Source organism: Rattus norvegicus, chromosome 16, assembly GCF_036323735.1.
Source record: "Rattus norvegicus strain BN/NHsdMcwi chromosome 16, GRCr8, whole genome shotgun sequence".
NCBI lineage: Eukaryota > Metazoa > Chordata > Mammalia > Rodentia > Muridae > Rattus > Rattus norvegicus.
In genome coordinates, this window is record NC_086034.1 from 26664360 (window position 1) to 26691494 (window position 27135).

Below are 27135 nucleotides of genomic sequence, written 5' to 3' on the forward strand. Positions count from 1 at the left end.
GGTCTGGGGATAATCATCTGTGTGTAGTCTTTTTGCTTTGAACATTCACAGATTCATGTAGTTACATAAAAACAAATCTTCCTAATTCTGTTATGACAACACAGGTATCCTGGAGGAGGAAGTTATTTACCTACCACAGCATGTTAGAGATGAACAGACATTTTCCGTAAACAAGAATGACATGGATCTGAAAATGCTGTTCAGAAAAAAAAAACCTGCTTGTCACACAGGTCCAGCCATACTCCTCACAACACGCTGGCCTTGGAGGGAATGCAGACGTTATCTTGTCCAGCACTCGTATTCCACAGACGAAAGGCCAGAGCTTTGGAGTCACATTTTCCGAGAAATAAAAAAATCGAAAGATGTTTGTCATAGGCAGAATTTTTGGAACTTCTGAATATTTTAGGGGAAAGGTACAAAAAGAACTTTTCTTTGTTAGAACTTCATTTAAAGTACCCAGTTCGTGTCTCTTTCCATTTTCTTTCTTTAATTTTTACTTTTATTGCAAATACATTGTTTTCCCTCACATGATATATTCTAATTATAGTTTCTCTTCTTTCTATTCTCCAATTCCTCTACATCTGGATCCACCCCCTTTCTGTCTCTCATTAGAAAACAAATAAGCTTCTAAGGATTGATAATAAAATATAAGATGAAGCAATAACTACTACATCAAAATTGGACAATATTAACAAACAAAGAAAAGAGCCCAAGAGAAGGCACAAGAAACAAAAACCCACTCATTTGTGCACTAAAGAATCCCATAAATATACTGAACTGAAAGCCATAATAAGTACTCAGATGGCACGCTTTCTGCGCACAGCTCAGCGGGATTCACTGAACTCTGAGGGGAGGGATTTCAAGGAGATAGATAAGGGATGAGTAAGTAGTCTTGCCCTCTGTAGTTGGTTGGCTGTGGCTTTGTATCTTCTCATCTGCTGCAGGAAGAAGCTTATCTAATAATTCTATGAGAATAGCAGAATGCCATTAGAGGTCATCTTATTGCTACCCTCTTTCAAACAGTAGTATTTGTTTACTGTAGGTCCTGGGTTGTCTATCTCAGGTTCTTGGCCACCTAAGCAGTGTTGGGTATAGGTCCCATCTTGTAGAGTGAGTGGGCTTTGAGTCAAAAATAGATATTGGTTGTCATTACCCAACCAGTTGGTTGAACATTATTACCCTACCATATATTGCAGTAAGGACAGCGTTGTAAATCCAAGGTTTTGTGGCTGGGTTGGTGTTTACCTTTCTCCTTTTGAAGAATACCTTCCTGTACCAATCATGCTAGCAGGTAGGAATGAAGACATTACATAGATACGAGCTCAACTTTTCCATGTTCAGTGACCTGTATAGGCATTCTGTTTAGCAGTGGTGTGCTGCTGTCAATTTGTGGAGAGAAATCTATAGTCTTGGCATCAGCCTATGTTGTTTGAGGATTCCAATGGGACACCTTTGACCAATAATTCAATTTGGTATAACCCAGTCCCATTACTGGAAGCTTCACTAGATGACAAGAGATGACCAGCTGGGGCTTGGGCTCCCCCATTCTTTCACAGTTTCACTTAGATAGACTTCACTTATGTATATATGTGTATATATATATATATGTACATATGTGTGTATGTATATATGTGTGTGTGTATATATATGTATATATATATACATGTGTATATATGTGTGTATGTATATATATATGTATGTGCATATGTGTGTGTGTGTGTGTATATACACACACACATACACATATTAGGAAGCTTCTACTGTATTGGTTTTTTTTTATACTACCCCTCAAATGGCCCTTAATTTTAGCTATCTCTCCCTGTATTCCCTCCCTTGTCCCCCTCTGTGCTATCCTTTGCCACTTGAATCTTCCACTCCAGACCCCCAGCATCTACCCATTAACTATACTATTTCACTTTCCTAAGAACATTTATTTATCTGTCTACTCTAGGCCATTAAATCTATAGCTAATCTATATGGTCCTATGGACTAGTGCTTGGTTATCATTGATTTAATAGCTAATATCCACACATAAGGAAATATATATTTGCCTTTCTGGGTTTGGGTTACCTCAGTCAGATGAGTTTTTCTATCTCCATGCATTTACCTGTAAGTTTCATTATTTTTAAGCAGGTAATATTCCATTGTATGAATATATCATATTTCCTTATCCATTCTTCTTTCTGTTAAGGAACTACAGTGTTTCCAATATATGGTTATTAAGAATAGAACAGCAGTGAGCATGGTTGAGTAAGTGTTTCTGTGATAGAATACTTTCCGTATATGTCTAAGAATGCAATTGTTGTGTCTGGAGATAAATGGATTCCCATCTTCCTGGAGAACCACCAAACTGATTTCCATAGTGGCTGTACTAGTTTACAGTCCCACAAGCAATGAAGCCATGTTCCCTTTGCTCTGCATTCTTGCCAGCAAGAATGTCACTTGGTTGTTGTCATTGTTGTTGTTTTGTTTTGTTTCATCTTAATCATTCTGACAGGTGTAGGATGAAATCTCAGGAGTTTTGATTTGCATTTCCCTGATGGCTGGGAAGGTTGAATGTTTCTGTATTTTTCAGCCACTTAAGTTTTGAGAATGTCGTCTTTTCAGAATTCTTTAAGTCTGTATCTCATTTTTAATTGAGTTATTTACTTTCTTGATATATATATGATATATGTGACATATATCATATATACATGATGTTAGCACTTTATTAGATGTCCAGTTAGTTGTATAATAATCTTTTCTCACACTATGTCCAAAGGACACTATCCTTTGACATGCAGAAGTTTCTCAGTTTCATAAGGTCCCATTTATTAATCTTAGTGCTTGTGCCAATAGTATTGTGGTCAAAAATCATTTTCTGGTGGTAATGAGTTCAAAGCTATCACCACTTTCTCTGATCTTAGGGTCAGTGTATTTTGATTCATGTTGAGGCTTGATCCATAAGCAGTAATAGGTTTGAATTTATTCACATTATTCTACATGCAGCCAGCCCATTTAGCCATCATATGTTAAAGATTCAGGATTTTCTCCCAGTGTATATTTCTGTCTTTCTCATAAAAAAAAAACCAGGAGTCTATAAATGTGTGCATTTATGTCTGATTCTTCAGTTTGATTCCATTGATCAATGTGTCTGTTTCTGTGCCAGTACCATGCCGTTTTTGTTACTGTAGCTCTGTGGTACAATTCGAGGTTGGGGATGGTGATACCCCTGTCAGTTCTTTTCTTGTTCAGGATTGTTGTAGCTATCCTAGATTCTTTTGTATTTCCATATGAAGCTGAAGATTGTCCTTCCTGTGAGGAATTTCTGTGAGGAATTATGCTGGATTTTGACGCGGATTGTATCGAATCTGCACATTGCTTTTATCGGGATGACCATTTTTATTATGTTAGTCCTACTGATCAATGAGTGTGGGAGAGCTGTCCATCTCAAGATTCTGTCATACACAGTTACACCAGATATTTTATATTATTTGGAGCTATTGTGAAAGGTGGTCTTTCCCTGATTTTTCTTCCCAATCTGTTTGTCATTTGTATATAGGAGATCTACTGATTTTTGTAAGTTAATTTTGTATTCAGCTCCTTTGCTGAAGTGTCTATCAGCTGTAGGAGTTTTGTGGAATTTTTAGGATCAGTTGTATATAGTATAATCATCTATAAATAAAGATACTTTGATACTTCTTCCTTTCAAATTTCCCCTGACTTCCTTCAGTTGACTTAATTGCTCTAGCTAATATTTTATATACTGTATTGAATAGCTGTGGAGAAAGTGGGGAACCTTGCCTCATTACTAATGTTAGTGGAATTGCTTTGAGTTCAAGTTGTTGGTCTATGTACTTTCTGTAAACACCTTTTATTATGTTAAGATATGTCCCTTGTATCCCTAATCTTTCTGGGACTTTTATCACTAAGGGGGTGTGGTGGTTTGAATATGCTTGGCCAATGGGAAATAGCAGTATTAGGAGGCATGGCCTATTGGAGGAGGTACAGCATTGTTAGAGAAATGTGTGACTTTGGAGGTGGGAGTTTGAGGCTTCATATAAATGCTCAAGTCTGGCCAATGTGATGCAGACCCTCCTGGCTACCTGCAGGAGACAGTTTCCTCTTGGCTGCCTTTGGATCAAGATGTAGAAGTCTTGGCTTCTTCAGCCCCATGTCTGCCTGCATGTTGCCATGCTTCCTGCCATGATGATAATGGACTAAACCTCTTAAACTGCAAGCCAACCCCAATTAAATGTTGTCATTATAAGAGTTGCCTTATGGTAACAGTGTCTGTTCACACCAATGAAACTCTAACTAAGACAGGAAGTAAGAGTTTTTTTCCAAAGGCTTCTTCTGCTTCTAATGAGATGATCATGGGTTTTTGTTTTGTTTTTCAGTTTGTTTATATTGTGTATTACATTTATTGATTTACATACATTGAACCATCCCTCCATCTCTGGGATGAAGCCTACTTGATCACTGTAGATGGTCTTTTGATGTGTTTGCAATTATTTTATTATACTGTTGCGTCTATGTTCTTAAAGGAACTTGGTCTACAATTGTCTTTGATGGGTTTTTGCATGGTTTGGCTATCAGGATAAAATGAGTTGCTCTGAGTTCCTTGGCTTCTGTTTCTTCTTTGGTCAGAAGAATGTGGTGGATGTGTGTTGCCTGTTAAGAAATTCCCCTGGGAACTTTCTAGGTATAGCCACTGTGGGCTCCAGGTAAAATGTTTTTCTATGCATTAGGAGATGACACTGAGGAATGGGGATGGACTAGAAGGGAGGAACTGCAGGGATATATCAGCGTCAGCTTAGCCTTCTGGGAATGGGGTCAAAGAGTAAATAGAGGATGAGACTTGTTATTGGAGTTGGAGGAACAGAAGCAGAGGTAAAGGTCTGAAGATAGCTTAACTGCTGAGCTGTCTAGAGTGGTCCTAGTGAATGCCAACTGGAATGTTTATTCCTTTATAAACCTCAGACCTCAAAATGAAATACTTCTGTTTTGTTTTGTAAATTGGCTTTATTTGGATAGATGAGTGAGGAGAGGAGCACCATATTCATGTACTAAATCACTGTCAAATATTTTTGCTGACTTGAGAGGGATTATGTTATTGAAATATTATAAATTTCCACTTTCTCTGTGGAATCATCATGGCGATTGGGACCCTACACACATACCCTAAAAACTGGAGGGCCTTCAAGGCCCTCATCACTGCTTAGTACAGCCAGACTCAGGTACATGTGCACCACTGCACTTTCACTTTAGTCAATACAACTGCACCCCTGAATTTCTTTGAAAATTTCCTTTCCGCAAGGTTCCAGCATTTGAGGGTGATGATGGTTTCTGTGTTATGTAAGCAACGAGGAACTGTGGGGAAGTACACCAGTGGCAACAGCTCAGGTGGTGCAGTGGGTGAGCTTTGCTGACAGTGACATCGTCCCTCCAGCTAGCACCTGGGTGTTCCCTACCTTGGGCATTACACACCACAACAAACAGGCCACTGACAATGCCAAAGGGGAGGTGAAGTGAATCCTGGGGCTGCTGGACAGAGAGCCAGCCAAAGAGGATACCCCAAGGAAAGGAAGAGGTTCACCAGAAGAGAAACAGAAGCCCCGGGCTGAGTAAAAGTGGAAAACAAGGCAGCTGCCCCAGCTCCTTAGGAAGAGATGGACGAGTGTGAATAGGCATTGACTGCTGAGCCCAAGACCGAGGACCCTTTCACTCTCCTGCCTAAGAGTACTGTTGTGTTGGATGAGTTTAAGTGCAAGTACTCCAATGAGGACACCCACTCTGTGGTGCTGCCATAATTTTGAGAGCACGATGATTAGGATGGTTGGTTCCTGTGGTGTGCTGAGAACCGCTTCCCTGAAGAGCTCACCCAGACCCCGTGAGTTGCAACCTCATGGAATGTTCCAGCGACTGGACAAACTGAGGAGGAATGCTTTGCTAGTGTCATCCTCTCTGGAGCCAACAGCAGCAGCTCCGTTTCTGGCGGTCGAGTCTTCAAAGGCCGAGAGCTCGCCTTTCCGTTGCGTCCAGAGTGGCAGGTGGACTGAGTCATTTAAATGGCAGAAACGGGATCCTAGTAGCGAGGAGACCCAGACCTGGTTCAAAAGTACTTTACTTGGGAGGGGGGCCTTCTAGCACGTGAGCAAAGCCGTCAGTCAAGGCAAGATCTTCAAGTGAACAGGTCTTGCCAGTCGCCTAGCTGCCTGCAACCACCCTTCACTGGATGTGGGGTCATTAGAGGAAACTGAACATTGAAAAAAAGAAATATTATAAATTCTCTACTCTCACTCTTGTTATTAGCTCCCTGTTCTCTGTGCCTCACCTTTCTGTGTGGCATCTAATACTGTAGCCCCTGATCCTACGCTGCTGTAAAGCACTTGACAGCTAGCTCAGTTGAAATGCTTCATATGTGTAAAAATATACACCAGTTTTCTAAGACTTAATAAGAAAAATAAGAATTTCAATGTCTCAGTAATTTTTGTATCAATTACATCCTGGAATGGTAATATTTTAGATGTGTGAAATAAAAAAAATTGTTAAATTTTCTGTTTATACATATTTAATGAGATTACTATGAAACCTCAAATTATTAAATTTTGATGTACTTTTATTAGACTTGTTATTTTATGCTTCTTTTCATAGAGCTAATGGTGGTCTGATTGATCTCATGCATACTCCTCCTCTCTCATTTTACTTAGGATAAGGAAAGCAGGGGTAGCTGGGTTTCTTTGAACCAACTCAGTGAAAGTTAAGTATCTCTCATTTATATTCATAGGCTAGTAAATTGCACATAAGCTGGCAATATAATTCTATTACTATTAAAATATAGAAAAAATGTGATCACTCTAGAGACATTTTGTAGCAAACAATATCTAAATTAATGACTCTGCCTCTAGAAGTGTATCGTAATGGAAAGCCAGCAAAGTATTGCTTAGTGATAGATACAAGCCATGAAGAGAAGAGTGTAGTAGGATTCAGGTAGATTCAACATTGAGCTCAACCTGGTTCCTTTTGTAGCTGAGTAGTGTTAGGTAGCTTGGCTGTCGTTTATGAAACCCACCCATGAAAGAGAACTAATAACATGTACCTAGGAAGGTTTACCATAAACATTAAATGAATTACTGGGGGTCCACAAGGATTAAATGAAGTACTGGGGGTAAGACATCTGACTTATTTGAATTTCCTGGAAAACATGCTTTGTCAAATGGGTTTGGGAAGGGAGAAAGATTGGAATGTGTGGACCATGATTTGGTCTTTGCAAAGGTCCCCACACTCCTCACAGGTTGTGATGCTGAGGTGGATCTTATGTTTGTCCTAAGTGGGATGCTGGAGCTGTACTGGGGTTGAACATCCTCAGATGCAAACCTTCCTTCCCAGGAGCTTGCTTCACCATGCAGCAGTTCTGAGAGCAAGCCAAACAGCAAGACTTCCTGTGTCCTTCTTTCCAAAGGGAACCCCCAAATTCCATCCAGGGATGGATGAAGAGCAGCAGCAAACTAGTAGAACTAGGGTCTTCACCCTCCCTTTACTTAGCACTCAGTGCAGATGTGAGTCTGTGCTAGTCAACTTGTAGGTAGGTAAGTTCTCTTGTTTAGTAACCCCCTAAGACAAATCCTCCTTTTTCCTGTTATACACAATGCCATTGTAAAACTTTTCCTAGAGCCAAAATGTAATATTTTCTAGGCTTTAATCCCATCGTGTGTGAACTGAGGAAGAGTACAGTGGTTGTGACTGAAGTTAAGAAGTTTTAAAGATGGTACTTCCTAATTTCACATTTAGGTGGGGGCTATTGACGTGTTTTTCATTATTTTTAATAATCTTCCATAAAATTGTATTATTATCATATTAAATATTATTTTATGTGTCAGTTATTATGTAATAAAAATGCCTACTAAAAGAGATGAGGGAAATTTCACTTGCTCTTTGGAGACCCAGGCATTAGTAGATACCTGCGTTGTATTATCTTAATCTTTGTTATGGAGAAAAAGCTCTATATTTAGGAATCAACTTGCTTTATTATTTTGTAAGACTTGGCCAAGAGGGCAGTTAGATCTCAAATGAGTGAGTATTCACGGTCCCGCCAGACTATCCATGACTGCACCTGCTCTGCTTACACAGCACTATGTTATGTGCTTTTTTTAACTTTCCATAATGTGATATCTGCACTAACAAAGATTCTTGGCTCCTGTAGAAAGCGGGGAGGAAGGAAAAAGAAAGAGAAAAAGAAAGGAAAATGGAAGAAAGAGAAACAGAAGAAAGAAGGAAGGAAGGAAGGAAAAAAGAAAGAAAAGGAAAGAAAAGAAAGAGAAAGAAATAGTTATTAAGGAGTTCAAAGTGATTGCTGTTTCGAGAATCCTAGGTAGGAAACAGAGCTAACTAAGATAAGCAGACAATAGAGGACAATAGCATGTTCCTTCGGTGGACATAGTGTGTGTGTGTGTGTGTGTGTGTGTGTGTGTGTGTGTGTGTGTGTGTGTGTGTGTGTTACATGCCACAACAGCCTTGAGGTGTCACCTTTGAAAACATCAAAGAACAAAATTCTTTTAACTTAGGGTTTATGCAATGGCCTATAACGTACAAGGACAGGGTCTGTCTACTACCTGTGGCGGAGTCCTTCTAAAATGGGGAAGATGTACTGTTAATTGAGTAAGCTAACATCAGTGAACACCTACTGTGGCAAATTTCTTCTCCAGTGTGGCATGTTCCTTCTCGGTTGTTGTTTGTTTACTTGTTTGTTCATTTGCTTGCTTACTTTGTTTGCTTTTGTGTGATGTTTAAAGAATTTAAGAAACTTCCAAAATCAATAGTCAAGCCAAGATGTCTACACAGGTCCCTTTGGTACATAAGTCTTGTACCTTATTGCCAGCATGCATGCTGTTAAGCTGTGGAAGTCACAAATTGAAACTTGGATAAGGTAGAGAAAGCTAAGCCTGTTGGTTTTGTTTCTTTGGTGGTTTGGTTTAAGGTTACACATTTCTAGCTGGCTTTAAACCCTTGGAACCCAACAGATTCTGTAGGAGCTGATGGGGTGAAGAGGGAGCCAGAAGCAGTGTCAGCAGTAACTCAGACAAAATGCCTTGAAATGGCGCTCTTTCTTTCAGCCCTCAGAGACGGGCTGAGTGTGAGACATTTCATATGTGTAATACCTGGCCTTTATCTGTTTAGGAACATGGAGTAGTTTTCTCCTGAACCCGCTTCACGGTTCTCTAAACTCTTCAGGACTATACTTGAAGGCAAGCTGAGCTGGTCTAAACTTCCACCTAAACTTTCTGTTTCTGAAAATGGGCTTCTGATACCCCACAGGACAGCTTTAAGACTTAACCTCCCATTTGACCTGACGGGGGGATGATGATGATGATGATGATGATGATGATGATGATGATGATGATGATGATGATGATGATGATTGGGATTCTGGCTGGACCTCCTGACTGAGATATTTGAGTAACATATATCCAGCATAGACAATTTGCTTATTGTGTTTGTTTTAAAACCAAGGACTTAGATACAGAAAATGACCATAAAGTAACAATTTCTTGTGGTCTTTTGTGAGGAACAATTCTTGCCACAGCTGTTATCTTACAGGGGTGTTGCTGTGAGTTAAAGTAAACCTTTATGGCAGTAAGCAGCAATTAAATAAATTCCGTATTCATGTAGACCATTGGCAGACCCTTGCTGCCTCTGATTTTACCCTGTGTAAACATTAAGATTGTAGTATATTAAAGAGTATGTGTTGATACGGTCCAGGAATTCATGTTAGTTATTGGGAAGGAAGAAAACTTATCTAGAGTTGAATTGAAATTCTGTTGCTGCTTTGGTAAACCCTAGCAATGGCTTATCTCCTTCTTATCCCACAATCCCTTCTTCCATTGAGTCTCACTGGCCTCTCAGACTCTCATATCTACTCTTCTCCCCTGTGCCTCAGAAGTGTTGTATATCCTGCTCAGGGTCTCTTTCTTTTGCAGCTTATGCCTCAGTACCATCTCAGTCATCATTGTCCAGTGTCCTCTGGGAAATCAGTCCTCTCTAAGGTCAGGACAGGTTGGAATCCCTTCAGAACACTGCGTGTTTCTTCATTGTGGTATTGACAGTGTTACTGATTTATCTCTGTTTGAGGGATTGATTATTTAATCAATGATATCTGATTGTCTGTCTCGGTGGGAAAGGTATTCTGCCTGCTTCTGCATAATAATCTGTTCCTAGCACCTGGAATAGTAAATGAGAGAAATCAAAATGTTTAGCAGAATTAAACATGTTTTGTCATTTGCATTATAGAGACTACAAGTACTCTTACACAGCATCAAATGGGAGCCATTGTGTGTGTGTGGGTGATGATTTGCATTTTTAACTTGGTTGGATTAGAAATACAGATTTAATGAGCCTTTACATATGTATGTAAACGCATTTCCAGGGAGAATTTACCAAGGAGGAAAGACTTACCACCCTGCATATGGGTAACAATTGCCTGGTGTGGACTCAGACCCTGAATAAAAAGGGAAAATAAAGACAGGGATCCTCATCTCTTTGCATTCCTGATCTGCCCAGATGTGGGCTAAGTCATTACCACAATAATGTACCCTGCTTCTGCTACAGTCCCTCCTCTGCAATGATGGACTGTGTTTCTGAAGTGAATGCTTCCTCTGCCAAGTTGTGTAGCTAGGCCTTCTCATCGTCAGGAAGAGAAAGTAAACTAATACAGATTAAAATAGTTGACTCAAAAACACAAACAAACTACTCAGAAATTTTGATGATGGACAGAAGCATTAAAAGATTTTTCTGATAAATAAAAGTGACATAGAAGAAAGAGATGTACTCTGGACAATGCTTTAGGAAAACGGGCAAGTGGAGTTAGTTCCTTTGATTGACAGGTTCTTGCATGGAAGTGTAATTTATCTCTGTCATGAAGCACCATGAGGGCAAGGTCTCCAATCATTTCATTTCCTTGTAGACACTGTGGCTGGCACGTCTTAGGCCTTGGGAATGTTTATTATTACACTGGGTGGTGTAAAGAGGTAATTATGGGCAGCCTTATTGGATTAGCCTCTGGAACAGAACATTTTCTCAGTGTTTACTACCCCGTAGACAATTATTAGCCTACTCACCTTGGAAGAAAAGCTGCGACGGCTTGGCTACCCAATTTTTGTATTTACATCTTGCAATTATTCCACTACAGCATGAAGATTACTTTCTTATAACAAGAATTTTATATTTCAAGTGTATAGAATAAATTGATTTACCCACCCTCCTCAAGAAAATCTATCATGCTGGGATAGGGTTCTGTGCTTTTTCATATGTAGTAGTTTGAGAAGGAAATGCCAGTTATACAGAGACGTGTCCTGGCTGCAGGATTCCTTGTGCATTTTTCTTCACTCCTAACTACCAAAGCTCATGTATGTCTCTGATCTAAATAACTTTATATTAATGGCTTGGTTCAGAGGAAAAATACTTTTTTAAATCTTGGGACTCCTTCATGTTTGAACATGGCCATATCATTTAATTTTAAATATAAGAAGGTTCTATTTAAAGGATTTCCCCCATATAGTTGCTTTGTATATTTCAAGAACAGATGGAATTAAAAACATGTGATGCTACAGGCAAGACTGAGTCTGCTAGAGTGAAGTAACCCGTTCTCATAGGTAAAACAGATCATAGAGTCTGGGACTTTCAATAATCAATTATCTTCAAAGATGACTTAATTTTAGTTTTTTGTTTACATCCTAATTGTTTATGAATTGGGAAATGTATAGCCGCCCAGCAAAGCAAAATTTTCACATTGGTTTTGAAATGGGCAAAAGTGTGTGTGTGTGTGTGTGTGTGTGTGTGTGTGTGTGTGTGTGTGTGTGTGTGTATGTATGTATGTATGTATGTATGTATGTATCTTGCCTAGCAGCCTTCTGAACAAGAGAACAAGAGCAGACCTTCGGTGGAGGACAAGACTGTGTTTGTGAGAAATTTCCAGAGCCCTAGATTAGAAGCAGAGGTTAGGGTCAAATTGGTAGACAGTGTCACCTAGCAATGAGATTGGGCACTGGCTCTGCTACGAGTGTCTAACCCAGCAGTACCTCCTATAACTAGATTAGTGTGGACTAGAGGAGCAGGTTTTTGTTTTGGGGCATAACGTGCTAGGAGACGCTAAACTGCCACATCTACTTACGTTCGAAATAGGGTTCTCCGGCAATGTCGTATCAGCTTGGATAATGTGGATGAAGACAGGACACATAGGTTTAGTTTGGGTTCCTAAGTGTCTCCGTGTTTTCTGTAAACACGCAATGTCACAGATGGTGGTGTAGAAAGATGGCCAGTTTTGTGATCTCACAATATTTGGAAAGGAAGAGTACCCACTGCACAGAAGGGAACCTGCCTTCCCTACCACAGCACAGAGCATAAGATGCCATGTTTGACATGGTTTGGAAGCTAGTACTGATAGAGTTGTTTCGTTTCAAGTCTTCTTTCCATAACTGTTTTATAAGTGGTCATCTCCATTTCTTATATTTCTCTCCTAAAATCCACTTTCATTTCAAGACAATCATTTCAAGCATCGGTACGATGTAGATGTGTATGTTTGTGGTATATTTAGCTTTTAAAAGACAAATAGTGTAGAAAACAACGTATTTACCCCTCGACCACCTAAATAACCCCTCTGGTGTTAGAGAATAAGAAACTCTGCATAATCAGGCCCTGAAAAAGTCACTCTAAATTCCTTTACCTCATAAATATTCATCTTGAAAACGAAGAGGTTGGAGGTGATTATTTCTAAGTCCAAACCTGATGATGAGTTTGAGTCCAAAGGATTAGCTTAGAGGATTATTCATTAGCACCTTTAAACAGCAGTAGCTTCACCGGGATGCTGGCTGTGTGACAGTGGCTAGAGAATCTCAGCTTCTACCTTGTCACTTCGCTCTCAAAATGAAGTCTAAGGAGCCTAGGGAAAGAAAGCATGGGAACCTTTTGAACTAGGGAATTATTAAAACCGCCATTCTGCTCTGAGAACAAAGGGGCAAAAAGGCCTGCTCTGACCTCTCAAGCCCCAGCCACCTCCTGAACTCTGCTAAGCCTCTAGAAGATTGATTTATGCAATGCACTTCTACTCTGTCTTCTCTCCAGTGTTGGTAGCTGAATCTTTCACTTTTCCTTCATTTAGCTCATGTTTGAATTTGGCCTTTTATTTGTTTTAGTTTTGTTTGTGTATTTGGCTAATTTTCCAAAATATTATTTTAGAAAAGAGGGAAGCTTCTGTCTACATACCATTATTGTTCTAGCAATTATCACATTTAAGTTCTGCGAGCCTTTAAGTCCCTTGATACTCCACAGGAACTTACTGATGCCATTGCACTATCATAATCGATTGATCAAAGTTGTCTGAGTCGTATATGACCTTACTACCCACTACCTACTAGGCACATAATAAAAAAAAATGTCTAATGGGATTCATTGTAGTTGTTGTTATTATTGTTATTGTTATTATTATTATTATTATCACTACTATTAATAGGTAAAGCCTTTTTAAGAAGATTTATGGGACTTATGTGATAGATAATACCCACGTTCCAAGAAAGCATCAGAATAAAGTGCCAGCCCACAGCCCTCTGGTTAATGGATTTGCCTTAATAGTTTCTCCTACCATTCTGTCCTATTAAGGAAGTCACCTTTGTTTTTTGCCGAAGCTTTCATAGAAAGCTATTTTTTGCTGTTAAGCAGCTGCTGCTCTCTAGGAGGCCTGCCCTTATTTTATTGGATGCAATCTGTCCGCATAGGCCAGCTAATGTCTAGAACAGGCAAGGCCTCAGAGTAGGCTAGTGTAGAACAGAGCCATGTAATGTGTCTTTGAACTGATTATCTCATACTGCATCTAGTTATAAACCATGTGTAACCACATCAAGACAGTGGCAGTAGAAAGCAATTATAGAACAAAAAAACTGTTTGTTTAGAAAGCCATATTGTTTAGATATGATATAATGCGTCTATATTTCCTGAACCCATTTTCTGAATCTATTGTAACGAATGACAGCAAAGTACATGTCCAGTAATATGGCACCAATGAAATACAATATATTCATATAATGTAATATTATACAATTATTAATGAATTACATAGTCTTATATCCAATTAAGAGATAGCAATAATATCTATGTTTCCATGTATTGCCCATAAGCTGTGAATGGATATATTCATACAGTATGTATGGGTGGATTCACTCTGAAGAGATTCATGTGAAGCATGTAATAGTTCTTGTTTCTGAGTAGAAAGACTAAGCAACCAGAATGGGAAAAAGCTTCAATTAGACGCTTTTTGATAAGCAAATCAAAATATTTTATTGCTTTTCACTATATTCATCTTTCAGAAAATTAAATTCCTTTAAAAGCAAGGTCAGTGACATGAACTCTGATAGGCAGACTTGTCTTATATTTAAGTAGTTTGTTTACTCCACACATCGTCACTGAACTGTTCTCTACTAGCTACTGACAGGGGTCCTGAGATGGCTATGACTTTAGACCAAATGAGTGTCCTAGAGGTGGGGGGTGTAGGTCTCATAAAGGAGACTGCCTAGGGTGGAAGATAAGGATTGGTAGGAAGAGTAGCTAGTGGCAATCTCTTTGACAGGTTATCCTTAGGCTGACCTTGGATCATGAGACGCCAACTATGTAGACTGTGTTGGGGGGTGAGGGGCGAGGCAACACAGGTCCTGGAAGAAGGGCAGCAAGTGGGAATCACTGAAAAGGGTTCACAAAAGGGAGGCAAACCCATATTCAAAGGCGGTATGGAGACCAGAGTTAGTACTAGAATTTGGCATGAGGACATGGATCTGATTGAAAGGGGCAGTAATGGAGAACCAAGAACCAAAGGGCCCTGAGAACACCAAGAACCCAAAGAGCTAGGAGTCTCAGGTGCCTCTGAAAACCACACTTAGGAGGTCAGAGACACCACCTGCTCTTAGTTGTTGGACCGTGAGAGCCATTGCAGTGGTGTGTGTCAGCGCACAGACAGGGGTATGGAACATAGAATGCACGGCAGGGAAGGAGGAAGGCTTTTCTCTCTGGCTTTGGAAAGCTTCACTGCATCTGCAGTGTGGGGGGAGACGATGCCCTATCATTTAGCACAGAATAAGGGCTTGGATCTGGTTGTTCAAAGCATCCTAGACTGACCACCCTTATCATACAGGTGGATGGAGTTGCAGGTATTGAACAGAGCAAGTGGTTATAGTTATTGCAGTCTATGGCTAATGCCAGTTGGGCAGCAATGGGGCAAAAAATAACACATTCCTTCAGTGTCTCCCAGAAGTGGAGGTGGATGTCATATTGGAGAAATGCTAAAGCCACCCATGGAGACAGGCAAATATCCTAAGGCTGAATAACAAGTGCTGGCTCTGAGGAGACACCACATACATGCAGGGTGCTGCTTGGGATCCGGTGTGGTGCAGTATCTCTGTGGTTCCCCTGAGTGCCTAGATATATTTACAGTGTGCTCTGGCTGCAACTGCATATATTACAAATGGTTAGCATTATTGCACCGCTATATATGTTTTATATCTTCGAATCATTCCCCATAAACTGTAAAGCCATTATATTCTGAGCCCATTACTTGAGGTGAGAAAGGTATACCTCAGAGAAGACTGAATGATGGCATAGACTCTGAACTCCATGTATCCCTAAAGGCAGGTGAGCCCTAAGATCTTCTAAATTTATTTTCTATTATTATTTTAAACCAAATCCCATTCATTTGTCAGTGTGCTTATAGAACACTTGAAGCCCTGAGGCTTCAAAGAAAGGATGGGGATGGTGAAGGGAAATGGAACACAGCCCGTCATGATACCAAAAAAAAAAAAAAAAAAAAAAAATCAAAGGCTCCAGAGTTCCCTTTCCCTGGGCTGCTTGGCAGAGGGGAATAACAGCCGATATCTTAATGTCCGAGTATATCATGTATATGTGTATATATGTGTGTGTGTGTGTGTATATATATATATATAATGGGTTGTATGCTATATAGAATTCTCAAGAATCAAAAAGGGAATTAGATTTAGATTTAAGAGTCATAGAGAATTGAGGCAACATTTTTGGCAGAGTAGTTTTTGCATACTATTTTTGTTTTGTTAATTTGTATTAATACCCAAACCAAGACCTGATTCTGCAGCTGCCCTGCTGCTTCTGTGGTACCAGGCAAGTCTGCTGTTACAGTTGTAGACATGCAAAAGGAACTTCATGTGTCAGAACTAAATATGTCTCATTTTATAACAAGGTCCAACTTGTAATTCTTTCTCAGAAAGCAGCAGGTTCCCATTTTCACGGAGCATTTGAGACTCTGGGAAATCTCCTTATTGATCTGGATTGGATTTATTGATCCTACTCTAAGCCATAGTTAACACCCTCCCCCCTTAACTTTAGTGCAATAGGAAGGTAACTAATTCTTCTGCATTTGCTGAACAAGGCAGCAGTTCCTGTCTAAGTACCAGGCTGTGGCATTCTAAGGTCATAGGAAACATTTAATTCTTCTGAGCAGCAACACAGTTTGAAACAGGAAAGCAAGGGAAATTATTGATTACCAAGATGCCTTTGTGGCTAGTCCTCTGCCACAAGCCTGTAATTGATTGAGCCTGGTGATACCCTGATACCCGTCTGCATTTCTTTTCCCCTTTTAGAGACGTGGCTCCATCCATTCTCACCACACGTGGTGCCGTGCGATTACTTGCGACTTTTATTTGCGGTTTCTCTGTTTTGTTGTTGACATTAATGAGATTACTGCACAATATCACAAGAGAAATGGTGTTGCTATTTGGAATGTTAATGAACTGCTTGCTTGGCCAATTGCCATTTGTTCCCCTGTGAATATGGGGTGTGTGTGTGTGTGTGTGTGTGTGTGTGTGTGTGTGTGTAAAAGAGCCGAGTAGCAGGGGTGGGATTGCATTTTTTTTCCTCTTTGCAGCCAGTGACGTGAGCCGTGCCTGGAACAATCAGACTGCAAACAGTTGAAGATGCTGGGGAGGCAGCCTGGTGCTTCCTAAGCTAAGGCAATCGCAGAGCTGCTTGGAGCTGCTGGGGTACGGCCGGCAGAGTTCCTCCAGCGTTAGAGCTTTGTAACGGGTAGAAAGTGCCTTTTTTTATTTCTCCAAACCGATTCCCTGATAGACCTTCAACATGATTGGTGTGAATAGTGTTCAGAGTGCCAGCAAGGTACGGGTGAGGACCTCAGGTTCTGTGAAGTACTCCCGGGAGGATTCCATCCGGCGGCAGTCCCACCGGTCAAAGTCTATGAAAATTTCCAACTCCTCAGAGTTTTCTGCTAAGGAGACCAAGGTAAAGAAATGCCATGTTAAATATTATGGACAGTGGTACTGTGGGATAGCAGGATGCTATGCAGTCTGCCAGCGTCTGATGTGCAGTGACAGACTGAGAAAGTAACAGGAAGCATAAAATGGCTCTAAGATAATCAGTGGGATTCGGGCGAGCAGTGACACCTGAACTCCAGACAGGAGACCTGCTGGGCTTTGCAGCAGTTCTTCACAGAGCCAGTTTGTGGAAGGGAAGGATTGAGGCAGTATTGAAAGAGCATTGCTTGTGGAAACTGGTGGTTGGCATGGTGGTCGTGTTATAGTCTCAGAAAGGTTGCCTTGAAAAATGGCTTTTAGTGTGGCGTATTTTTAGAACATCAGGAATGTAGAAATATCTTGTGTAATTTTCATCTTCCATTGAGTTCATTATTTTCTTCCCTCTCCCAGTCTGTCCCCCTCCCCCAGTCTGTGGAGCTAATGTAGAAAAGTGACCCTGTTCTGTATGCTATATTCTTGCTATGCTCACTGCCAGGTGTGTGTAACTGGGAGAAATTCCTTCTTTTGTGTTCCTTACGTATGTATGTGCTGCTGCTATGCTGCCATTAATAAAGCACTGGTGTTTTCTGTGACTCTCTCTGAGATAGCAATCTGGGTTCATGTGGCATGGGAAGGGGGTGACTACGTAGTGAAGTGGGCATTTACTACATGCAACATATTCTTGAGATTCTTCCCACCACCATCTGTGTGAGCAGGGTACTCAGAAACACTCCCACTCCACAGGTTTAAAAATGGAATGATGGAATCATAGGATCAGAGAACTCTAGAGCTGGGACGGGGATGATTCTCACAAGATTCACAGGCTTGACGACGTGTAGGAAAAGCCTTGGGAGGTGGATGTATATCACTGTAGCCTTCACATGAGTTCTGTCCAGACCCACTGAGAGTGACAGGCCTACCCCCTTCAACCTTGTTCCACTGCCCTCCTCTCCTGTTTCCTCCCAGCCTCTTCGTCCTGTGTCATTACAGTATTGGAAGACTTTGGTCCTAACAGGTTCCCCTCACAAAAGATAGGTGGTGGATGGTGACTTTAAGACCTGCTGGCTCCCCATCTCTCACCTTACAGTATGAGACAGTGGAATCTAACCCTGTCAATCATTAGCAAATAATTTGGCTCTAATAAGTTCTTAACAGGTGGCTTTTTCTTGGTAATTTTAAAATAACAGTTTTAGGAAGAAGCATGTATCTTTCGGTAGTCTTTTTATATGACCAGAATAAGCATGTCTTGGTCCCTACTGCAACTGCTATGCGACCTCCGATGGTATGATGACTATAGTCTCCTGCTGACGTAAATCCCAAAGGGTATTACAGTATTAAGGAGATATAGAAGGGCGTGCATGTGGTGGTCAGTATGGTTATAAAATTTACTTTGCAAAGAACACTAATTTAGCATCTCTGAATTTTATTTTAATATGTATTATATTTATAACCTGTAGTCAGAAGCCCTGAGAAGTAAGAGGTCATCATTGGGAATGCTTTTGTAAACTCCCATCCTGATGAAATTTTAATCATTTTAATACTATTGGTTTGCTCAGAATTAGGTTGTATGGGTTAATATAAGCTATCAGGTGCCAAATGAGCATATTTATCTAATGACTTTTCTATTTTCTATACAGTTTCCTATCTGATAGGAATCTGTTCACTTTGAGAAGAGTATTGTATACACGCTCCTGATAGAATTATAGTCAAGAAGCCGTCACTAACTATATATATGTAATATAAACACAATATGTATATATTATATGTATGAATTTATGGATATTATATCTTGAGTTCTGGGGTGTTTATGAAATAATATAAATAAGGTCTTGGCTCCTAGACTCTGACTCTGTCTCCCTGTCACCTCATGTCTGCCTCTTTTCCTAGTGTATGTATTCCATTAGAATTAGAGATTAGATACATTAAATATTATCATTCATTAGCAAATTTTGTTCACTAAATGAAGCTAATTGAATATGCTAAGCACTTGTTCCCTAAACTAATTAACTGAATTTCATTATGGACAAGTGTAATTACATGGTAACCTATGTTCTTCTCTATACTGCACATGTTTTATTCAAGTGCTAATAGTTAAAAGGATTATTCACCTCAGTTGTATCTAGTAGTAAAATTTTATTAGTTGAAGGCAAATCAGTGTTTTTCTCCTGCTAATCAGTTAAGTAGTATTTTTTAGTTATCTGACTGTCTGCAAAAAATAAAAGGTTGTCTAAGCCCGTGATAAGAAAGTTTATTTCTTCTACTACATCTGACTCTTTCCTCCAGGAAAGGCAATAAGAAGATAACATTAATTAGCCAAGGTCACTTCTAGGACTAAATTCTCTCCCTAAAACTACCTAGTCTATTCTAGAATAAGTAAATAGTTTTCACATAGTTTAATTCTAATATGTTTTATATTCTTGGAAAACTGTCATCTTTGATGTTTCTTAACTTTTTTTTGTTGCCATAAAATCATTTATTTGTATAACTATGAAATTAGTTCATTTTCAGGCCTCACTTTTCATCCACTTTTATATTTTGTCTTTTATTTGAAGAAAGTATTAAAAGGTTTCTGAAAAATTATTTACTTATTGCCTTAAATTTTTAAAAAAAATGTTTCAAGATTTTTTAGCTAAATTTTTATTATTAATGATCATTCCATTCATTTACATCTCAAATGATATCCCACTTCCTGGTTACCCCCTCCACCAACCCTCCATCCCACTATATCCCACTTTCCAGTCACTTCTCCACCAACCCCCTAGCCCACATCTGCCCTCTTCCTCCCCCTAACTCCCTCCACCCTCTTAAAAATAATGAAATCTTTTTTTTTCTTTTGAAGAACATGATTTTTTTCCTTTTTCTGGGTAATATTTATATCAAATTCTGGAACAGATGAAATGTAGCGGATACTCATTGCTAATGAATTTTAAGAAGGATCCTTGTACATATATGGAAACTGGTATTGATTTTCGAAGTGTCTCATTTGAGCCTATGAACGCATTTAAACAGTTGTCTTTTAATTACCTGATACTGGTAGAGTTGCCATTCGGTCTACTGGCCATGACGGGGCGCCACAGAGCTTCCTGCTACCAGGGTCAACAGGACACGCTAGACAGAAATAAGAATTTGGAATCATTTGGGGATATTGATTCTTGACTTTCATGTGTCTTTATTCTATCCATTTATGTGTTTATCATGGTGCAGGCTATCCAGTGAACTTCAGGTTTCACATATGCATGTCAGTCACTCGACCAGATTCAACATGCTAATTCAAACCACACTTCTACTGAACGTGTTCACATTTCCTCCTCCCCATCTGGCTATATATAAAAGTACATATAAATTATATGGTATAACTTTGTTTTTCTTACTGGCTTAGATTAAGAGTTGTAAAAGCTGGTGGTGTTCATGCTTTGATTTGTTTTATGTGCCCAACTCTTTTTTTTTTCTCAGAGCTGGGGACCGAACCCAGGGCCTTGCGCTCGCTAGGCAGGTGCTCTACCACTGAGCTAAATCCCCAGCCCCTATGTGCCCAACTCTTACCAAGCATACTTACCTGGGCCCAACCTCAGCTTGACAATGTCATTTTTTAATGCCATTTCAGAGCACGAAAGCAACATGCATAGTTGGATCACTGAGGCATGATGTTGGGGAATAACAGCATCATCTTGCTAAGAATCCTCTCAGTGATGACTGAGATTAAACGAACTGTTTAAAAATGTTTTGTTTGTTAAAGTAGCAAAGAAACTTGAGGCACATCTCATGAAACTCATGCTACTGTGGATGGTACATGGTGAAGAAATTGGCCATCTGCTTTGTGAGCCAAGACGCTGCCCAGGCATAGTGTGGGTTTTCCTCATTAATTATCACTCTGCTTCTTTCTCCCCAAGTCATTTCTCACGGAGACTTACAGTAAATTGCAGTTGATGAGATATCCTTCTTCTGAGCAAGGTTAAGTTTTCTAATTTTGATGGACTTATACTTTTTCCTTAAAGAGAAACCAAAGACCAAGCTAGCTTCCAGGAAGGTGAGTGAGTTTTATAGCACTGTAGATGGGTCTGGGTTCCTGGAGATGTTAACTGTAAACATGTGAGAGAGAAATGGAAGTGCTTTGCCAAAGTACTGCTTGGGGAATGCTTAATTCATTGCTTTGTAAAACACGCTGCAATAATATTGAAAGGCACCATCAACTCCATTCTTTTCAGTCGGCAAAGGATTTGCTCGCTTTTTCTTTAGCAGTGCTAGGTGAATGCTGATAACCTCTTCTTTGTGAGTCAGTGCTATATACAAAAGAACCCCAGAAGTCTTTACAGTGCCCTTTTGGAACCTCAAATTTTAGTGGGAGGTTCGCAGACTGAAATCATGTTTTTTTTTCCCCCCTGGATCATTTTTTTAAGACAAAAACCTAAATCTGGGAAGAAGATTCACATCAACCTGTTTAAAAATCTGTCTTGTATAATATGAAGGAATTACCTTCTCAGTTGAAACTGCCCTTGCATATATAGTATATAATAATATAAATACATAACAAAATATTACATATTTAAACTCTGAAGTAGAAGCAGAACATATTTCAATCCACATAAATGATAGTCGAAAGCTTTGGGGGAGATATTATATTGACTATTACGTCACAATGTTAGCAACATCATAGGTATTGGTTAAAACCCTGGTATTGTGAAAGGATCAGGGGCAAATGCTAAGACTGAGACAATTTTATCCCCAAAGCTCTTTTCTTACTGTTGGTTATTATCTTTACACTGAACTTTCTGTGTTCTAGGAAGCTATGTTTTTGTTCAGTGTGATTCTGACAGACGAATTAATGCAGATATATTAATGTTTTCGTTTGTGTTTCCCAGTGTAGACCTTAGGAAGAGACAAGGCTTGCTCTGGCAGCGTGTCCCCCAGTTTGTGTCATTATCAATAGCTGTATATCTGCCTCAGGACTTGAGTCAGACTTGTTAAAACACAAAATCTTGTCTGCATTTGGTTTTTATTCTTGAGTTTCCAAGCTGGCAAAGTGTGGCTGGGGTTCGGTCATGTCCGTTGGGGCCCAGGCCCCAGCTGGGGTGCTGGGGTTCGTAGGTCCTGCTGTGCTTTCTTGTAAGGTAACACCTTTGCCCCCAGGGTGTAAAAATGGCTATTTAGGGGGAAGTGTCCACCAAACCAAGTCCTGATTGGGTGACACCTGCTGACTCTTGAACATAATTAAAAGCAGATCCTCTACCATCACAGTCTGATCCATTTCACTTGAGAAAAGGACATTCGGTGGGGTGTTCAGTTTGAGTGTCTCAAAAATAACTCTCAGCGTCAACCTGTGCTCTTGTTCTGCTGTTCCTATGAGTAGATCGCCTGCTCACCTCCATGTAGCATCCGGACACTGGGAAAAGAAATGCCAGTCTATACAGTCACTCTTGTCAAGGGACTGACACCACTCTTGCCAGAATCGAGGGAGGGGAAAGGAAAATCTGTGATAAGAATGAAGAGGGGGAAAAGAGACATGCTTTTAAAAGTCAGTCCTTGGTGGAAATCAGGGCAGTTAGAAAGGAAATGCAAAAGGATAATGCATAATGCCTTTCCCTCAGAATAGTCTACTAGATGGGGCCTGCCTGCCTCAGTCTTCAAGGATTATAAACATCTAGAGTTCTTTTAGGGTGTGTGTGTGTGTGTGTGTGTGTGTGTGTGTGTGTGTGTGTGTGTGTGTGTAATATATATTTATAATGATGCAGACATTGAGTAGCTGAGTATGACACCTTCTTCCTCAACTTATCTTGAAATTACTCTGCTATTACTAATTGTTTTTAGTTTGAATTTTGCATTATCATTCCAGTAGCTTGTTTTTTTTAATCACTTTTTTTAAAAACCAGTTTTCTGTGGTCTGATGGACACATCTTCAAATGCAAGATCTTCTGATTTCGGTGGAATTTGATTTTGGCAGTAGGACCTTTGGCACCACCCGCCATGTCAAGATTCTGTGAAAATTACCAAATAAGACACTGTCTTACTCCAGGTCTTTTCGTGATCTGCTGTTGATTGTCACAGCCAGTTTAGTGTTTGATTGTGAACTACCGTGAGATGTCAGGATGCTCCTTGCCAGGCTCGGGTGTTGTTAGTCAAATAATAAATACTATTTAGCCATCCAGATAGTCCCGTCTTGCTGAATCGGGGTAATTCAGTAGAGTAGTCACCTTCTGCTCTTCAGCACACACCCACTGGCCATACCTTAGTGTTCATAATAAGCACTAAGATTTCAGTCCCCGGAGCTTCTGGAGCTCATGGCAGGAGTCAGTCCCTGCTGTATGTATTCATTACAGTCACCTACTAAGATCTCCAGCATAAGGATCCATTTGGTGTCCTTCCTGACTGTGTGCTTTGGGGATGAAGCCTTTACCTTTAAGTTATTGAGAGAGGGTTATACAGCTCTGTCTGGCTTCCAACTCTGGATCCTTCGACCTTAGTATCCTGAGGACTGGGATTATAGTTGTGTCACTAGGCCCTGGAAAAAGGCAGCTGTTTACTGTCACAAGAGAGGTAAAGACAGATAGAATGCCAAGTTCTCTCTGCTGATTGATGTTGTTGTTCTTCACTCTACTTTCTTAGAAACATTCAAATAAGAAGACTCTTATCATGATTGGGCAATGCGTGAAGGGCTTTTTGTATGCTCCATCAATCCCATGCTATGTTTTTTTAGTCCACAGATAAATGATGTTTTTATTCAGTCAAAACATAACTACTCTAATTAGTTTAAAGGAACAGTACCTTTTTATTTCCATGCCTTGAAAAACCCCACTGAAATCTTGGGGCGGAAATGGTAGATCTTTGAGGACAGGGCAAATGAGAGGATCCCCTAAACTATCATTTGATAGCTGAAAAGCAGGTATCTTTTTACCTTTCAGTCACTAGGGAAAAGCTGGCATGCAGGGACCTGCAGCCCTGCAGGTAGGGAGAGTGAGCAGAACCCATCAAGTCCCAGGGATGAAGGCCCCAGCCACCCGTTCAAAACATGAGATTGCTCTTTCTAAAGTCCCTCAGGTTAGAAATTCTAAGTGCATTCCCCTCCCTAGTGTGGCCACTGACCCTCCCTTTCCTGTGTTTTCTGTTCATCTTCCACACTGTGTTAACCAGAGCCTTCAGCCATAATTCAGACCCATTTTGAGGCCCATGGTGAGATCCCTGTGTGGAAAATAGCAGCTGTGAGTGAAATGTTGAAATATTTCACAAAAGGAATCTCTGCCTTCATCCTCCCTCGGGTATATTTTCTCAGAAGTAAGAAGACCTGTATCTAATAAACAGGAAGTGGAATAGCCCAGAGGGAGGGGAACCTCCAGGACCGCAGATGTGTAGGGGATGGAAGCAGGCAGCGGAGACAGGAAAGAATGGAGGAGTCCAGCCTTAGCACTGACTGAATACCAGTCATGGGGCTCTGCAGATATGAGATGGGAAGCTTGATGGGAGATAGTAGAGGTGACGTAGAGAAAGGTTCCCAGGAAACTCATTTCATGCCACCAGCAAAATGCAGTTTGATTAGTTACATGGCAAACACAAAGAAACTTTACTTTTTAAAAGGTGCTGTACTGTGCCATGTTGCTTAGCTATAATTTCTATCAATGTTGTCATTGTAACGTAGGCGCTCAAAACTGATGGTCCTCCAAAGTGTGAGGGGATATAGTCCTGTTACAGTAGGCAGGAAGACAAGTAGATGTGTTTATAACATAGGTGCCATGTATATTTATATAGAGAGGTATGTATTAAATAAATATATAATTACTTTCAATGGAATGGTGTTAATAAGTTGTGTTCTTTTATTTTAAAAATAATTTTATCTTAATGAAACAAAATGACAATTATGTTTGGTTCCCCAAACTTTATTCAGAAAATTCTGCTGTTTATGAAAAGTTAATGCCTAGGACCCACTAGATTTGATTATTTAATGCAGCTTCATTGATTGTTTTGAATAAAATCTGTGTCCACTTAGAGTTGTCTTCTTTGCTTTTTTTAATGTATGGAAATGACAGGGAGCAAATGCCAGGCCTCGTGTTCCTCTTGAATGTTCATGTCTTCTGGGGATTGGTTTTAGGAGCCATTTATTTAAAAGGGCTCAGATTGTTGCCCAACAAAATAGTTCTTTAATAACTGTTCACATTAACTTTATGATCATGTTCATAATCATTAAATATAATTGACCATTTTCTTATGTATTTTAAATACTGCATATAATTACATGGTCATTTGAGATTTATGTACCCCTTATTTCAGATTGTAAAGCATTCTTTATTGTGGCCTCTATCTGCTACCTTTCAACAACAAGGACTATCAAAGAGACGATCTAACAGCAGATCTTAGCAAGTGCTATCTAGAATCATCTTTGAAAATGTAGGTTATGTCATATTTTTCAAGCAAGGATTAGCTGTCCAAATACAGGCGAGTTTCTGATAAACAGCACCCCAGAGGATCAGGGAGGAAGCAATAGAAGTGAAACCAGGAGGTGGCTAAGATCAAAATGAATTTGGAGCTTATGAAGAGCTGCGTATGCTGAAGAGTGTTTTAGAAGTCAATGTTCCACGCATATTCACTAAGACTGTAATTACGTACAATTTTATTGTAGGCTTTCGGGCTGTAAGTTCTCTACATAAATCACATTCACATGAGGTTTCAAGATACTTGTCTCTAACACCTATAATGAGTTGGAGAAAGATGAGGGTACTTTAATATGTTCCTGTCATGCCATCTATATTTCAGTCAACTCTTCCTGGGTTACATACCCTCTGCTGGAGAATGCATTGGTATCGTCATGGCAACTCCATTTAGGGAAGTAGTATAAGGAGAATATAAAATATTCAACTAAAAATAAAAGGAGCCTGGAGCCTGACTCCTGTACTTGCGTTTTTATTATCATGAGGTCACCAGATTTAAGGAATATGAATCAATGCAAAGCAGCCAGATTAAATTCAGGTTATTTTAGATAACAACTTTTCCTATGTCTAATGTAAAATTTGGGGGCACACTTACACTAAAGAGAAGTTATTCATTGCTCATTCAACTTAAAATTTAATTACACATCTTGCTTTTGATCAGGCAACCAACATCCTGAAGCAAGTACCAGGCCCTCCGGCTTCCTGATTAGTGAGGTTAAAGAATCCCCCTTCCTAAGTTGCAGGTTTGAATCTAGCTTTGCTGATGTCCAGACCATTAAGTCTGCGTTTATGACCCACGATCATACTTACGGGTACTTAGCATTGTTATCATTGAAGGCCAGGTTTTCTCAACAAGGATTAAAAAAGAAATCCACTGAGTTCAAGATAATTTATGGAACACTGACAAGACTAAAGGCAAACAGACAACATTTGATTCTTACTCTTCTATTTTAATAAATAAATGTGAATATCATTGGATCTCTGGTGCTACTATTGGAACCGTTTATCTATTCAGTTTGTAAAATGTATGCTTCAGTTATGTAGAAATGGGCCACCCTTTTCTCATAATTTAGGGAGAGATCATGATACATTCCTATTCTGCCACCATTGTCATCCAGCCCAAATCACACCTCCTACCTAAACAGTGGTTTTATGCGCTCTCTCTCTCTCTCTCTCTCTCTCTCTCTCTCTCTCTCTCTCCCCCCCCCTCTCTCTCCCTCTCTCCGTCTGTAAGCTCTCTACAGCAGATGCATGAATTATAGCAGGACACTCGTTTGTTTAGAATAATGCACTGGTTACCCAGTGGACAGCCTAAACATCAAATTGTTTTCAAGTTACAAACCCTAGGACCTGCTTGTCTATTTCCCAGCATGCAAAGGTTTCCACACCCAAGGCCCACTATATCCTATGGTATCTGCTCAATGTCT

General features: G+C 39.9%; 1 protein-coding gene across 19 annotated transcripts in view; it reads left to right on the forward strand.

The window, feature by feature from the left end:
* Psd3 (pleckstrin and Sec7 domain containing 3) overlaps nt 1-27135 on the forward strand; it is a 563941-nt gene that overhangs the window by 425765 nt on the left and 111041 nt on the right. Inside the window, exon 1 of one of the 19 annotated variants that reach the window (XM_006253053.5) lies at nt 16121-17283. The exons of the other annotated variants lie outside the window; for them this stretch is intronic. Coding sequence (XP_006253115.1) covers nt 17125-17283 — 159 coding nt within the window. The 5' untranslated portion in view covers nt 16121-17124. Of the gene's footprint in view, nt 1-16120; nt 17284-27135 lie in introns of those variants that run through there. 19 annotated transcript variants of the gene reach the window in all.